At 44.6% G+C, this 16,219-nt stretch overlaps 1 protein-coding gene across 1 annotated transcript in view; it reads right to left on the bottom strand.

Annotated features, from left to right (window-relative positions):
• CNTNAP2 (contactin associated protein 2) overlaps positions 1 to 16,219 on the bottom strand; it is a 1,395,900-nt gene that overhangs the window by 224,367 nt on the left and 1,155,314 nt on the right. Inside the window, 1 exon segment of the mRNA XM_032592507.1 lies at positions 5,817 to 6,035. Coding sequence (XP_032448398.1) covers positions 5,817 to 6,035 — 219 coding nt within the window.

Genomic DNA, 16,219 nt, shown 5'->3' with positions numbered 1-16,219 from the left:
CCTTGGTCTTTGCCATTTTGACTTTGTAATGCACAGAATACTTGCCAGGGCCAACTCAGGCCAGGCCTGATCTCCTAGTCTCCTACTCTATACTCCATGACTGACAGCAGTGTTTCCTCATGGGGGCCCCGCTGCCATCTGGGGTGCAGCAAGTCTTTTCTGGATGGATTCCCTTTTGCACCACAGGAAGTTCTGCCTGCAGCCTGCAGCCTGTAGCTGGGGTTGGCACTCTGAAACCACCTGGTGGACCACACTATCACCCTACAAGAGAAACGTTGGTATAGACTGACCAAGATGGCGGCAGTGTTCCCCTCAGTTTGACTCACCTTGAGACCTGTTTCTTCCTGACCCTGGTCTCCTGACTTCCCTCTTCTTAAAACATTTACTTAAGAAAGTTCCTAATGGTGAATTCTTTCTCTTCCCCTTTGAGATGTAAATCTTTTCAAAAGTCTTTTTGCCAGTTTTACAACCCAGGAATGTCTTTCTAGTCTCTTTGAAATGTAAACGTCAAGGGAGCTACTGCCTATATCTCTCAGTTCCTGGGGAAGGGTGGCCCCTCACTCCAAGTTGTAAAACTACGTCCTGCCAGGAAGAGAGGAGAAAGTTTACTTTTCCTTTGGGTAAAGTTGTTAGCAAACACAGATGGCCTCGCATCTCTTCTATCCTACTCTTAAAAACTCGCCATTGTGTATTTTACCACAATTAAAACACAACACATGAAAAACAACCCTCTTCCACTGTTTCAGCAGAGTTGAGCCCAGACTGAGTTGTGGCCTTTCTCCCCTCTGCAGTATCCTTGAGTGAAATCTTCCTTGCCTGTTTAATGTCAGTGTGTAATTTTTGCTTTGACAAGATGAACCCTTGAGGGTTGGATCTCTGGAATCAGACTCTGAGGGATCAGACCCCAGCTCTGTCTCTTACCAGCTGCACAACGTTGGGCTGTTAACTAATCTTTAGCTTTAGTTTCTTCACTGTGAAAATAAAGCAGAAATTAGTAATAGCATTTACTTTATAAGAGGTAAATAAAGCACAGGGAGCACTTGGCCTTGAAGTGTCTGTTGCCCAGGACATGTTGGCCAGCGTTTATGTTGTTAGTGAGGCAGGCTTGCAGAAAACGGGAACAAGCAACATATTTTCTGGGTTTTAATTCCTGCTACCTGGATTGTCTATTTTTGATTCTAAACTTTTTGGATACCAAAAAGAGCCGTTCTATTCATACACAGATTTTGGTACACTTCATGGCCGGAATTCCATTTTTCTCCCTTTCAGACAACAAATGTTGATTTTTCTCTTTGCTCTCTCAATGGCACTGAATTTCAGATGGCAGGGGAATGATCCATTCAGGATTCTGGAATCCAGACAGGGTGAGGAGCAGCTGACCAAACAAGCTATATCATCAAGTTTGGGGAAGTTGGGCCGTTTTATGGGGCTACTGGCCCAGCGTGGCTCAGAGAATGGTCATAGCACTCCGTCCTCATTCGTCAGGAGGACAACTCAGCCATGAACTCAAGGGGCAGCTCAGGAGGAGTTTCCTGACAAGCTGCTGGAGGAAGAGCAGGTTTGCTCTGAGTCCTGAGGACAGCGCTTCTCCTGTTCCAGCCAGCCTTCCTGCAGAACACAAAAGATCCTGAAGGAATGAACGTGGTTTCTCAGCTCCTTCTGGGCCACGTCTTACACAGAAGGGAAGGCCTTCTTTAGCCAGAGAGATTTCAGAAGAGGTCAGAGTTGAACAACTTGAGCCTGGACACTTGTCATTAGTTAGGATTCTCAAAGAGCCAATGAGGAGTTTGAATCTTCCTAAGCCTTCCAAAGCAGCCTCCAGCTCTCCCGAACTCTGACCTCCTCCTTAAGCTACTGCTAAGCACAGTTACATGCGCTGGCCTGTGTCTGGCTTATGGCAGGCAATCAACCCCTACACCAGCCACCCTGCCTTGAATAGCCTGCCTGGCTCTCCCTTATGGCTCACATTCTCCAGCTCCCTAATGGGGTGTCGGGCTGGCCACCAGCTGCAGGCCGAGGTCCCAGCAGATACCCTGCCCCCTCACAGCCCCAACACTGCTTCAGCCACCAGGGCTCCCAACTCCCCACATGTCTCTGTGCCAAAGCACGCTCTGGCTCTGCCCAGCCCAGCACTGGTCATACCTAGATAATGACTTTGAGCGTGCCTGCTATCCTCTACCTCCTAAGAAAAATATGGCCCTTGGCTGCCATGGAGGATGTAGGTCTGAACACCTGGTCTGGTTGAGGCTATAGATCACCATGTGGTTTAAGTGTCTTTGCTGGGCCATCCCAGCAGCTCATCATATGCTCCTTGTTCCTGCTGGACCAACAACATGAGAAAGTTTCCTCCGCGTTTTGGACAAATACCAGCAGATGCTTCTTTCTTCCCACATCACTCTTCATGTTTAAATTGGTTTGTTACTTTTTGACTAAAGCAGAATCAGAGCCACGATAATAATTCTCAAAGTAATGAGAGTTAGTGCCTAAAGACCTGTGTTAATCCTCTTTCGATGACAGCTTTTAATTACATTTTAGATGTGGAGTGAGGGGCACTGTTCTATTTCTTCAGTTGCTTTGAGAAAGGAGACAGGAAGCTGTCCTTCCCTTAGAGCCCACTCTGTGTGCAAATCCAAGAATGAATTCTGGTCTGTGTTAGCCTTAGGTTGAGGCAAGCCCCTCTGTTCTAGAATGGGGAAGGAGCTGTTGGGCAACTTGGCCACATGTCTTGGCCATGACGCTGATGCCCATGTGATGTTTACACATGGACACTTTCTGTCTTCTTGGTCGACTGAGAACATTCCTGGGTCACTGTGTGCTGCTGTATGGTCACTGAGGCAGGTAAGCAGAGTAGCTGCAGCCTGACTTTGAATGTCAGGGGGCGTGTATGCATGGGAACCTTCCTTCAGGGCATGTGGGTTAAAGTGAACACACATCAGGTCAGTACTTTAGGAAAGAAGAAATGAGTCAGTTGGAAGCAGGTTCTGTAGGAGGGGGTGAGCGTTACACGGATACACGGAGATAGAAAGCTAAGGGAGTAAAGGTAAAAGTGAAGATACGAAATAACTCATATTTAATGAGTCTGACTTCATGCCAGGCACCCTCCAAAGAGTGCTTATTCTGGACTGTTTCAGTCCACCCTGAGACGTAGGGACTGTATCCCTCTTTATCATTTTAAAAATGTTTTTATTTATTTATTTTGAGAGAAAGAGAGAATGAGCAGGGGAGGGGAAGAGAGAGAAAGAGAGAAAGAGAATCCCAAACAGGCTTTACACCATCAGCACGGACCCCAATGTGGGGCTCGAACCGTGAGATCACGACCTGAGCCGAAAACTAAGAGTTGGGCATTTAACTGATGGAGCCACCCAGGCACCCCTGTATCTCTTTTTAACACGGAAATACTGAGTAACCTGCCAGTGGTCCCTCAGCCTGTAAGTGGCAGTGGTGGGATTCAAAGCCCACGTTATCCACATGACACAGCGCGAAGGATGACCTCTTGGCAACTGAAGCTGCTTTAACCCATCTCTAAACACGTAATCACAAATGGTTGAAGCTGGAGGACATTCTGGAGACCAAAGAATCCAACTCCTTTATTAGACAGGGGAAAAAGGAGACTCAAGAGGGAAAGTGGTGACACGCCGTCAGGACAGAGCTTCTAAATGAGAACTGAACCCAGGATAGCTCTCCGGGTTCCCAAATCCCTACTGAAGAGGCTTGGGATAACAGTCTCCATGATTTCACAGCTGTTGAATTGATGTTCTCTTTGGAAACTAGCTCCTCTCCCCACCTCCCCTGGGGAGGACGTCTATTGCAGAACAGTAATTTTCATACTGGTGCAAAATAGCTTGTGTCTGGGAGATGCGCATCACGCCTGCCTCTGAGATGACAGGAAATTAGAAATGAGGATGCGGACCTCCTCGTTTCCGTCGAGGGAAAAGCAACTGCTGACTCATCATGGCGGCCCACTGTTCTGAAGCTTCTTTTCCAGGTCACCAGTGGTTTTAACATTACTAAAGTCAAAGCATGTTTTTCTAGCCTTGTTTTATGCATGGCACCAGATGTTATTTGTCAATAAGAAACCCAGAGAATGGCATGAGACTGTCTCTTCCCGTGACACCCCTCTCCTGGTTTTTCCTTGATTGTTCCCTCCATTCCCCTTCAGCCTTCTTCCCCAGGTGCTGTGTTCCTGGCTGTCTCTTAAACTGTTCTGTCGAATTCTGACCTCAGCCCTCTACTGTTCTCTCCTTATAAGCTGTTCTTTCAAGAAATCAAAATTCCTTCCAAGACCATAATAAATGTTCCCCTCTATCTCTTTCCATTTACAACTTTATTTTGTCTCCAAACTTTTCAGAGACAACTATAATTATGGAAAGAAAGGAATAAAAAGGAAAGTTGGGACAAGGTCAGAAAAAGAAGAAACTCAGTCAGTGAAGGCCACCCATTATGAAGAAAACCAGGTAGAATTTAACCAGCATGCTTGGGATGGACAGGATTGAGGACAACAAAACTTGTCCCAGGTAATCTGGGCAAGACGTATGGATGAAGTGGACTTTGCTCATAATATTCAGCAGGAATCAGTGGACCTGGTATTTAATTCATAAAAAATAATTTTAAAGAAATGTGCAATTTTGAGAACTATAACACGAGGGCAGGATTTGTAAGGGGTTAGCTTTTAATTGGGGTCAAGGAGTATTTTATTTTGAAATCTAGGACTCTTTCATGGCCCCTGACGACATGGCTTGTTAACAAATCAGTCTTACTTTCAGAGCTAACGGACTAAGTTAACACGTCTGTAGTCCGCCCACCTTGTACCAAAGGAGGTGACATCTACTTTTACCTTTCCTTTTGTGACTTTCCAATGTTCTTAAAGCATTTCAGCACAATTATGAAAGACACTGTGGGGCTCCGGCCCTTGTTAAAATTGGCTGACCCTCAGTGAGGCCCTAGCATAGGGTGACAGGTGGTAGGCCTATGGACAGCAACCAGGTCACGTCTGGTTTTGCTCGGTCTGGGATTGCCACAGTTGACTGACTTGATCAATTAACCCCAAGAAACTCGGGGGGGGGGGTCTAAGGTGGCACATAGCCAGGAAGTCCTTCAAATTTGCTCTCTTGTCATTCAACAGAGGAAAAACAGCTAATTTCTTAAAACGTTAGTGTTCTGGAAAAGAAAACTTAATATTTAGTTGTGGAAACAGGTATTGATCTGAAAGAACATGAGCTTCAGCTGCAATATGTCAAAAGCAAAGACTACACTGTGAGGTTAGATCGACTTCTTGCAAAGGATGCTCAACTTTTGCTCTGTTTAAATTCCTGAGTGTTGATCTCTTTCTCATGTAAAGGTATTTTGTATGGGGAAATTCCCGTCTGTCTCTGCCTAGAACCTCGAGGATGCGCAGAGAAAGGAATGGATTTCTACTTATCATTTCAAGCAAACCTAAACTTTGGAAGCTCATTTCCTTCTCTTTCTCCCTCCCTCCATCCTTCCTCCCTCATAGTTACAAGCGTCCTCAATTATCAAAGAATTTTCGACAGTCCTAAAGCTGTAGACCTAACATTGCACAGGTCAGAGACTTCAGAGATACCCCTCTGATTTTGTAGATGAGGACCTTGAATGCTGGAGAGTGGAGAGTGAGCCAGATTTAGGTCTCCTGGTTCATCTTCCTGTTCCATTCTGTCTTGATAGAGTCTACAAGAAGCCTAGACTCTTACTTTTGGGAAGATTTCTATCAAAGCATCCCAGAGACAGCTTTATTTTTTCCATTGTGAAGGTTATTAAAACCAACAGGGGGAAGTCACGAAGGCCTTCCTATTACTCACCAACAAACAGCTGGCTGTAGAGCTCCAGGCGGGTGTGACCTTCGGTGGGCGCCTTGCGGACCTGCTGTGGCAGCCGATCCACCTGTAAGCTGGCTTGCTTCACATTCCTCTCTGCGGTGACCCGGTGCCACTGGTCATCATTGAGCGGGGAGGGCGATCTCACCACAATCTCCACTGGCCCGTTACCGACATCAAACGAAAAGGACACTTCTGTGGCAGCTGAAGGAGCAGAAAGCACGAAAGGCACATGAGTATTTTCCTCCCAGATACCAGATAGCAGTGATTTCTAGAGGAAAAACAAAGCCCGTCATCGCTTGCTACAAAAACTCGTGGCAAAATCATTTGAGGAAGGAGAGAGAAAACATCAATCCACTATCAATGAACCATATTTCCTCCAAGGGGAGGTAAATATACTTGGATTGGGCACCAGGAATACATTTATTTTCTTACTCCATCTTTAAAAGCTTGTCAAGAAGTTACCATCGGCGACTCTTTCCAGATAAGCAAACCCAGACCTGGAGAAGATCAAGCATGAGCTGAGTGCCTTATGTTTAGGGAGTAGTGGAGCCAGGACCTAGACCTGGGCTTGTCAGGTTTCAGAGCCCCCAATCTGTGGATTACTAAACACAATGCAACTCTTCAGTAGCTCCCAAGGCAGGGACTCTCTCCTGGAGAGCTTTATGAAACACCGATGTCCAGCCCCATCCCCAGGGATTCTGGCTTAGTTGGTGACATAGGCACTGGTATTTTTAAAAGTATGTTGGAAAATATTAATATATAGCTAGAGTTGAGAGCTACTGTTTTGGGAGAGCTTACACAACTGTATTTCATTAATGTAGTCATCACAATTCCTGTCGAAAACTAGGGAGGCAGGAGTCTTGAGGCAATAAAGGTGACTGGCGTCCTTTTTGGGTCACTGTGGCTGTCCAAAAGGTAGCTCAGGATTCTTGCAGAACAACTCCTTTCCTGAACCAATTGCCATACGCCTAGTCAGTTCCCATCTGGAATGCTGGATCCTTCTCATAACGTACCCCCCAGCACTGACCACAAGTCATTTCTTTTTCATAGATCTGCTCAAGGTCCATAACAAATCACCTTTCAATAAGAGACAAATGGATCAGGGTGGTTTGCTTTGGCAACTTCGGTTGTATGTAGTTTCTTACTTCACAGTTTAGGTTTTAATTTCCTCAGTGACCACCTAAGGTTTCATAAAACATGCTTTTCAAATGTATATTTTTTTCTTGCGATTGGCAGGAAGGGAAGCTTAATGGAAAGGCCAAGGCAGCACACAGGTCCCCAGCTCCTTTGGCTTGGTGAGTTCTTTTCCACATCAAAGACATGGCATTTCCCAACTTTGCTTATAAAGAGACTCAGCTCCTTTATCACTACGGCTTCTGCCTAATCTCTAAGCAGTTTAATTAAATATCTGTCATTTTTTCCCGGGCTAATGGAAAATTCAGCTTCTTTGGACTGGTACCATTTTGAGATGGTGTCACAAGCAATCAAACTTCTAATTTAAAAACCAGAGTGGTCCAGATTCTCTCAGGACCTCGACTGTTCCCTGCCTCTGGGTCAGGCCCCTCTGAAAGCAGCATTAACTTTATTAAGCCACAGGGATATTAGATGCAGAGCTCAATTTAATCAACCTAATTGTACCAAGGAATTTTGATCCTTTATGTTATTAGCAGGAGGACTTTAATTTTAACACCTGTGGTGAGTCTACACGTACCCTGGTAAAGTATCTCCTCTATATGAAGAGCTCATGCCTCCAGGGGTCACTGTGATTTGGTGGAAGCCAGTGACCTTCATGAAGGTATCTACGGAAATACCAATGCACATTGACAATCACACGACTCATGGACTGAATGATCTTTCCCTGTATTTCTGGCATAGTCGGGGACGGGTGGGGAAGTAGCCTCAGTTCTAAGATTGAATCTGTTCTGTTCTTGTAGTGCTATGGCTTAGCAGATGCATTTTTATTTTTTTAATTAAAATTTTTTTAATGTTTATTTGTTTTTGAGAGAGAGGGAGACAGAGTGTGAGAAAGGGTGGGGCAGAGAGAGAGGGAGACACAGAATCCGAAGCAGGCTCCAGGCTCTGAGCTGTCAGCGAGCCTGACGTGGGGCTCAGACCCACAAACCGTGAGATCATGACCTGACCCAAAGTCGGATATTCAACCGACTGAGCCACCCAGGTGCCCCTAGCAGGTGCATTTTTAAATGCAAGTTGTCAGAGAAGCAAGAATGCAAGGGTTCCTGAGCTAAGTAGGAAAGATGGTTTCATTTCAAAGGCATCAACCGCCATCAGGGAAATAGAATTTAGGGATAAATTGAGTTTAACCCTAAGGTTTGACTTGAAGGGTAAATGCTGCTCTAATTGCCTCTCCTCCTCTCCTCCTGCTACGATGAATTCTTGTCCAGGTCTTTAAATTGTCACGATTTGGAGAAACCTTGAGTATCAACAGCAAACTAGGAAATGACTCTACTTTTTTCTCTACTTGTCACACTAGATCCCCTGTTTCTGCCTCCGCTGGATCATGGTCTTCTTTTTTTTTTTTTTAATTAAAGATTTTTTTTTTTACTATTTATTTTTGAGAGAGAGAGAGAGAGAGAGAGAGAGAGAGAGAGAGAGAGAATGAGCGGGGGAGAGGCTGAGAGAGGGAAACACGGAATCTGAAGCAGGCTGCATGCTATCAGCACGGAGCCCGATGAGGGTCTTGAACTCACAAACTGAGATCATGATCTGAGCCGAAGTCAGACGCTTAACTGACTGAGCCACCCAGGCGTCCCTGGGCCACGGTCTTCTTAACATCAGTGCTTCACTCTAGCAAAGAAAAAGGTCTCCAGGCTCCTGCTGCAAAGCTCAGTCCTCTCACCAGTTGCGTGTACTAAGAGGTGCTCAATGTCAACGGCCTCTAGGAGCAGATTCCTCCTTAAGGAGCCTCTACTCAGGCTCTGATGTAGAAATATTCACAATTTGAGTACAGCCCACATCCCTTCTCTTGCTTCCTGAGGGAGGGGCTGTGGGCCCAGTGTGAGAGCAAAGGATCGGGCTCCTTTTCCTCAGTCATTCAATGTCAGCTCCCCTGACTTGGCTGAGGGACGCCTTTGCGAATCTATCTCCTAGTCAAACAGCAAATGTGTTTTAAAAGCTTCTAAAGTTCAGTTTGTGGCTGATTGCTCTTGCTCTTCTGGGTGAGAGGAGCTGACATTTTAAAAGAGATAATTACAGAGAGAGTCAGGGAGCGAATAAAAGGGAGGCGGCATAAAAGACACCAGAGCCAATGACACTATCCTTATTTAATGTGGGTCTCCACTGGAGACCGCAGTGTTGCCCTGTTTCTGCCGGCAAAAAAAAAGAAATTTCTTACACGCCGGAAGTACTCTTACTTCCAGAAATAAGTATCTGAGAGTGGGATGTATCCAGCGTAGCTCACTGGAAAGATGACTGTAGCAAAAACTGATGGTTGTCTTTCTATCAGTGGCAAGAACTGGAAAGTGTCAGAGATTTCACCCAATTCATAAACTAACAGCTTAGTCTCCCATAGTTTCCTGTGTGCTGGCAGCAGACAGAAGACTCCCGGGTCAGAGACAAAAGATGTTATTACTCACAGCACAGCAGGCAGTATGCACTTCAGCCCCCCTCCCCCCCCCCCATTCTCTCTTGTCCCCCAAGTTTCATGGGGGCATGTGGAGCAGCCCACAGGGATGCTGTACATGCAGAGCTCCTGTCATAGCCGAGGAACCTGAACTTAAGAAACCCCATTGTTTTAAAGGGGCTGCTAGCAAGCTAGCTCTTTTTTTTTTTTTTTTTTTGCCCTGAGGAGAGACATTAGCACATTAGCTTATCCTGGTCAGGAGACTTCTGCCTTCTGAGACCATTGGCCAGCCACACATCCTTAGAAAGGTACCAACAAAGCCATTAATGGGGAGACCCATGGAGAAGTTTCCTCCAATAAACAGCCACAACCCCCTTTCCTAATTTTGTCCCGGAATCTCTCTACTCGCATAGAATCTTAAGCTTCAGCTATGGATGCCCCTCCCCCAGACCCAGAATGTGTATCTGGATTTGTCTAAGTTACATATGGCAATTTCACCCTCCTTGCCAGGAACCTGCTTAGGATGGGACATATCATTCCCTCCTGGCTAATAAGATATGAAGAGATTCTTTAAGGCTCTTTTGGGCCACATTTCCTGGCTCATCAGAGACAGACAACCATTTTATGCCCCTTGATCCTGGGTGGAGGCTGTGTTTCCTAATGTTGCTGGAACCATCTTGTAAATCAGAAATGCTGAGGAGAACAGGGAGGACAGTGGGACAAACCAGGGTCTTTGGTGATGTTGGTCAGCCCCTAAATTATTCCCAGGGTCACTCAACACTTTTCACACGAGACATCCACTATTGTCTAAGCCATTTTGATTCCAGCTGAAAGCTTGTTAACTGTTACAGGGAATGGTTTGGAGTCAATAGATGCAACTTCTTGTCATAGCTTTACCCTTTTCACCTTTTGGGCCTCAGTTTCCTGGTGTCTGAAATGAGGATCACATCTATAGCTTTCCCAGAGTTTCTGTGTCCAAAATGTGTTTGAAACCACTGAACTCATCTCTAAGGTCCCTTCAAATGGCAACGTGCTATGATCTAATTTTCAAGGGATTCAAAGAGAACTAATGAAGGGAAATATAGCTAGTCTTAATGCTAATTTTAGATCTTGAATCCTTACAGGGAGAAAAGAGATTGCATGAAAAGAGAAAGGCACAAGGTGGCATGATGGTGTATCGGAAATTACCTTTGAATCAGTCTGGTTCCTGACTTCATTTGAGTGACTTAAAACCATAAATGGGACAGAACCATGCACAGCTCTTGGTCCAGCTTCTCACGGTCCAGCAGGTGGCATTCTTTACTCTCCTTGTAATTCAACACATGTTTTCTTAAACAAATCACCTCCAGGCTTACTGTACTGAGTCACAAATTTAACAACAGACCAGAATAGTGGACTTTTTGGCTTTCAGCTCTCCAAGCAGGTGAAGTGACATTGAGACATTAGGTCATTCAATATGGAACAGGTAAAGAGAAAAGACAGGGACAGGTACACACAGTGAGTTTGCTGGGAAGACCCATGAATGCTGTTACAGTTTTGGTGACGATTTGTTTCTTCCATCTTAAAATGAAGTTTAGGGACTGAGGATTATTCCGCACAAAATCTCATTTGACCCATAAAACAAAACTGATAATAGGTAGAGCAAATATTTTAGCCTCATTCTACAGTGGAGAATGTTTGGATATATTTTCTTCTTCTTCTTCTTCTTTTAAATGTTTATTTATTTAGAAAGAGAGAAAGTGTGTGAGTGCATGGGGGGAGGGGAGAGGCAGAGAGAGGTAGAGAGAGAATCTCAAGCAGGCTTTGTGCTGTAAGTGCAGAGACCAACGTGGGGCTCAATCTCACGAACCTCAAGATCATGACCTGAGTTAATCGAATGAGCCACCCAAATGCCCCAATCTTCTCCTTCTCATTCTCCTCTTCTTCCCCCTTCTTTCTCTTCCTCTTCCTCTCCTTTTTCTCTTCCTCTTCTTCTCCTCCTCTTTCTTCTTCTTCTTCTTCTTCTTTTTCTTCTTCTTCCTCTTTCTTTCTTTCTTTCTTCTTCTTCTTCTTCTTCTTCTTCTTCTTCTTCTTCTTCTTCTTCTTCCTTTTTATGAAGGCAGGGCTAAGTATACATCAGGAAACCAAAGAATTTACATAACATGAGAGGGTCATGAGTTGAGGCAGGAACACCGAACATAGAGTCACTGTGAGAATCAAAGAGATGAGGGAAAGAAGGAAGAAGTAAAGAGAATATCTGTGTTCTTATGTAACCCCAAGTGCTCCATCTTACCCTGGAGGCTGCCCACTCCTTCTTACCTACTCAAGGACACGAGTCCAGCACGTCTCCCTCTCTTCCATGGCACCAATAATTTGTTCTTTGCTGGATCACTCCACATGAACATGTTGACATGTCTCTACTCTCAGCAGCCACCACCACTACAGAATCTTTCTCTTGACCTTATTTCTTATTTCTTTGCTCTCTTTAGTTGCCACATTCCTTGAATGAGCTTCCTGTAGTCTCTGTATCTGCTTCTTCTCCTCTTAGCCCTTCTTTAACCCCATCACATGAGGCTTTCTCCTCCACTACATCTGTTTCTGCCCCAGGGCCTTAGCATTTATTGTGCCCTTTACCCAAATAACTCTGTGGCTTCTCTTTTGCACTTATGCTCACATGTTATCATATTAGAAATTCCTTCCCTAAACCTTTTATGCTAAATAGCGAACCCCTACTCTCAGCTGCCTTTTTTCCTTTATCCTTATTTTTTTTCCACTTATGTAGCACGTATTGTATCACCATCTGGCACAAAATATATGTGCTCCTGGCCTCACTGAAGCAGAGACATTTTCTGTTTTGTTCATTGTTGTTATATATATCCTCAGCACCTAGAACAATGCCTGCCACAGAGAAGGCACAAGTTGTGAATAAATGAATGAATGAATAGAAACACTCCTACCAAGGAGGCCAAATGATTATAATATATATACTCTGAATCAAAGAAATCCAGGCAAACCATAATTTAGGAGACAGGCATATTCAAGGAATGTCATCTTCTGTTCCACAAGCATCTTTCCTAAGAGCATAAAGCAAGAATGTATGTTTTCTCAGACTGGGGACAAGATACATTAGTTACACCAGTTATTTACAAATAGAAGAACAGTTGAGGATCAAAGGCTTATCCAGGATAAACCCAGAAGTGCAGTCAGAAGCATATTCTGAAGCTTCTGTCACAGAGATTCTCATTCGAAAGTTGTGATAGGGCCGTGGAGTCTGCATTTTGTTAACTCCAGGGTTCCTGATGCAACTGGTCCTGGAATCCTACTTTGCAAACCACTAGGATCCCCAAGTTCCATTCTGGTAGTGAGGTCCTAAGAATTGGAGTTTATCTCCTTGCCCACAAAGGAAATATGTTCAAAACTGTAGAGTGAAGAGTTTCAGTTTGCTTAAAGAGAGAAGTCCAGGCATTGCCCTTGGACCTGGGAGGGCAACATCTAAACCCCTGGAATGTTGTGTCTTTGTTGGCCTGAGAGTCTGACAATGTGATCTAGGGTGGGAGCTGAGCACGCCAGATAGACCAACGATGTAGGGGAGGGTGGAGGCTTGGGTCACACAGTTCAAGCCTTGGGAGGGCTGGAAACGGAGGTGGGGTCATGTGGGCGGCCAACCACTCCTACCTACCAGAGCCGGAGCCGGGCTAAAGATCCTGAACACCGAGGCTCGTTTGGACAACTCCCTGAACACGCTGTGGGCGTCAGGTGTGTGAGGCTGCACAGGCTATGGATGGGCCTTCTAAGTTTGTGGTTGGGCTCCCTGCAAAACCCGAACAACCACTTCAGTTTGCAGGTATGTGACTGAACCCAATAATGTGAAGGCCGGAGGACTTTTGAGAATGGATTCGCCTTCACCTCCTAGAAAGGGAACTGAGTCTGTGAGATGCTAACATGCAGTCAACACTAAGCATAGAGAGCTGGTTTTTCTAACTATACTATACTGCCTTTCATATTGTACAGGAAATAAAAAAAAATTTTTTTTGATGTTTATTATTTTGAGAGAGAGGAAGAGCAAGCATGCACATGTGTGGGGGGTAGGGAGGGGCAGAGAGAGACAGAGAACCCCAAGCAGGCTCCATGCTGGCAGCTCAGAGCCCAACATGGGGCTCAATCTCATGAACCGTGAGCCGAAATCAAGAGTCGGATGCTTAATTGGCTGAGCCACCCAGGCACTCCCCGCCCCCAATTTTTTATAATATAGTCTATTTTTTCTTTATAATAGTCTTAGCTTGTGAATATAGAAATTTTTAGAGCCAAATATGCATATTCACACCCCAAAATTCAGTGTTAAACACATCTGCAAATGAACACTGGGAAGGAAAATTTATTTGAAGTCTTTTGGAAATTCTTCAAGGAAATGCCTGGAGCTTAAGAATCAATGTTATGAACTCTTTTTAAAACCTCTGGTTATCTTGATAACCTCTCGAGTATGAGAAATATTTCTCCTTATGTATTTTGGCCTCTAAGCCTTTTATGATGGTTAAAAAATAACTTCACAAACAAAGATATCCACAGAGAAAAGGGAGTTACCACTGGCCGTGCAAAAACAGAGAGCTGTCTTTAAAATGCAAAGCCTTTCTAATTTTAGTTTTCTCCACACATTCAACCTCCTTCTGAGAATAGCTTCTTGAATATTAATGGACCTGTGCAGTTTAAAAAGGAAAAAGCCAAAAATCTTTCCAAAATGACATGAGGTGCCAAGCAGGACCTGCCCTTAGTAAGGGACATGTAGACAGGTTTTAAATACCTTCATGTTTGGAAACAGTGGAGACTTTCTGTGCTGGACAGAGAGCGCTCGATTTGGAAGAATGAAGTCCCAGAGGGTGACTGTGCGGACAGAGTGTTTGTGATAAAAGGAAATGTAGAAACTGCTCTTGAGGAACGTGCAATTGGATGCCTAAGGAGTCTCCAGAGATGGAGAGGAATGTGGATTTGAAGTGAGGACGGGACCACGAAGGAGCTTTGCTCTTGACCACAGGCTCTGCTTACGTGGACACTGAAATGAGGAAAAGCCAAAGACGTGATGCCAGGGGGAAAGGCCGAGGCCGTGGAAGACGCCTGCCGGGGAGGTGTGGGAATGCACCTGTAGGAAGTGGACAGGCACGGAGACCACTGTTTTCTGGTTGCCACGGACTGAGTTCCAGCCCAGACTGGGGGTCTTGTCATGGGCACTATTTCTGTCTCTGTTTTGCAGCCAATTGTTTTCAATCTAGAAACAATTGCCGCGTGGGCATTTCAATGCCACGGGGACTTCGGACACTATCTCTCTAGTTAAAAGAAAAAAAAAAAAGGTGTCGCATGAAGATTTTACATTCTATGTGCTCCAGACACAGAACATAAAAAGAGATTTATTCTGTTTTCCGTGACAACACCAGATGCGCATCAATTGCGTCACATTTGCGGTATTGGGCAAAGAGTGGAGAAAAGGGAAACCATGGTCAACAGAGACTTCAAATGGGGATGCAGAAAGATAGGAAGGAATAGGAGGACTCTTTCCATATCGTGAACTTTCTTAACGTGTGAAAACTTCCATAAAAGTTTCTTGTTCCTCGGAATCACTGCAAGAGACTGGTTTCACAGACCCTCAATAAGGTAAGCAAGGAGAACGTATGGAACAGCTTAGGAAACAGGTCCCTCGCCACGGGGACTGCTCTGCTGGGCACATCCTGTGTGGCCTTCCCAAGACAGGTCTTCCATTTTCCTCATTGGGCCCCTTCTGCTGTTTGCTGTGGCACGTGAGCGAGCCTTAAACGTACTTGAGGTATGTAGTTTGCTCTTGTGTGGGGTGATGGCCTGAGAATTCATAATGGGAAGCCAGTAGATCAGAAGGTGAGAAAATCTATCTTTTAAAAGTTAAGCTAGGGGCACCTGGGTGGCTCAGTCAGTTCAGCGTCTGACTTTGGCTCAGGTCATGATCTCACAGTCTGTGAGTTCGAGCCCCGCGTCGGGCTCTGCTGACAGCTCAGAACCTGGAGCCCGCTTCGGATTCTGTGTCTCTCTCTCTCTCTCTGCCTCTCTCTCGCCCCTGCTCACACTCTGTCTGTCTCAAAAATAAAAAACATTAAAAAAAAATTTTTTTTAAAGTCCAACAATAAAGGATCATTGATTAAATGAAGCACTTGGCAACTGAGACACTGTGCTTCCCAATCTTTTTATAACCCACGCTCCCATTTGTTGACAGAATAATCTAATTATCATCTCCAGGCACTGAAGTCCCCAGATACGGGAGGCTGATGGGGAATAAAACGAATCCCTGAAGGTCTCAGATAAACGCCCTACTCCAACAAGAATTGTTTTGGTGCATTATATTCTGTAGGTTGTAAAACAAAAATAATAGCTCTTTGGTTTTGTTTTGTTAATATAAAATAATGGTTTTCCAAACACACATGCTGTCTTAGAGATCCTGATATAGTCTCTGTTCACAGTTGGAAAAAAAAAAATCACTGTTGTGGAGTTAAAAAAAACCCAACAAAGCTGACATGTAATGTGCTTCTGAAATCTCATTACATGAAACAAGTTGGTTACAAATAGTAGGCACCATATGATCTTATTTTTGTAAAATATTATACATAAGCGCATAGAAAAATGTTTGGACATATGCACACCAACAGAATATTGTTAAGTATACCAGCTGATTTTGGGGGTTTATTTTTCCTGCTTCTCTGGATTTTTTTAAAAAATTTTATTTTTTATTCATTTACAGAGATAGAGAGAGAGAGAGAGAGAGAGCGAATGAATGAATGGGGGAAGGGCAGAGAGAGAGAGGAAGACACAC

This window comes from Lynx canadensis, chromosome A2 (genome assembly GCF_007474595.2).
Source record: "Lynx canadensis isolate LIC74 chromosome A2, mLynCan4.pri.v2, whole genome shotgun sequence".
Taxonomy (NCBI): domain Eukaryota; kingdom Metazoa; phylum Chordata; class Mammalia; order Carnivora; family Felidae; genus Lynx; species Lynx canadensis.
This window is presented reverse-complemented; position numbering and strand designations above follow the sequence as displayed.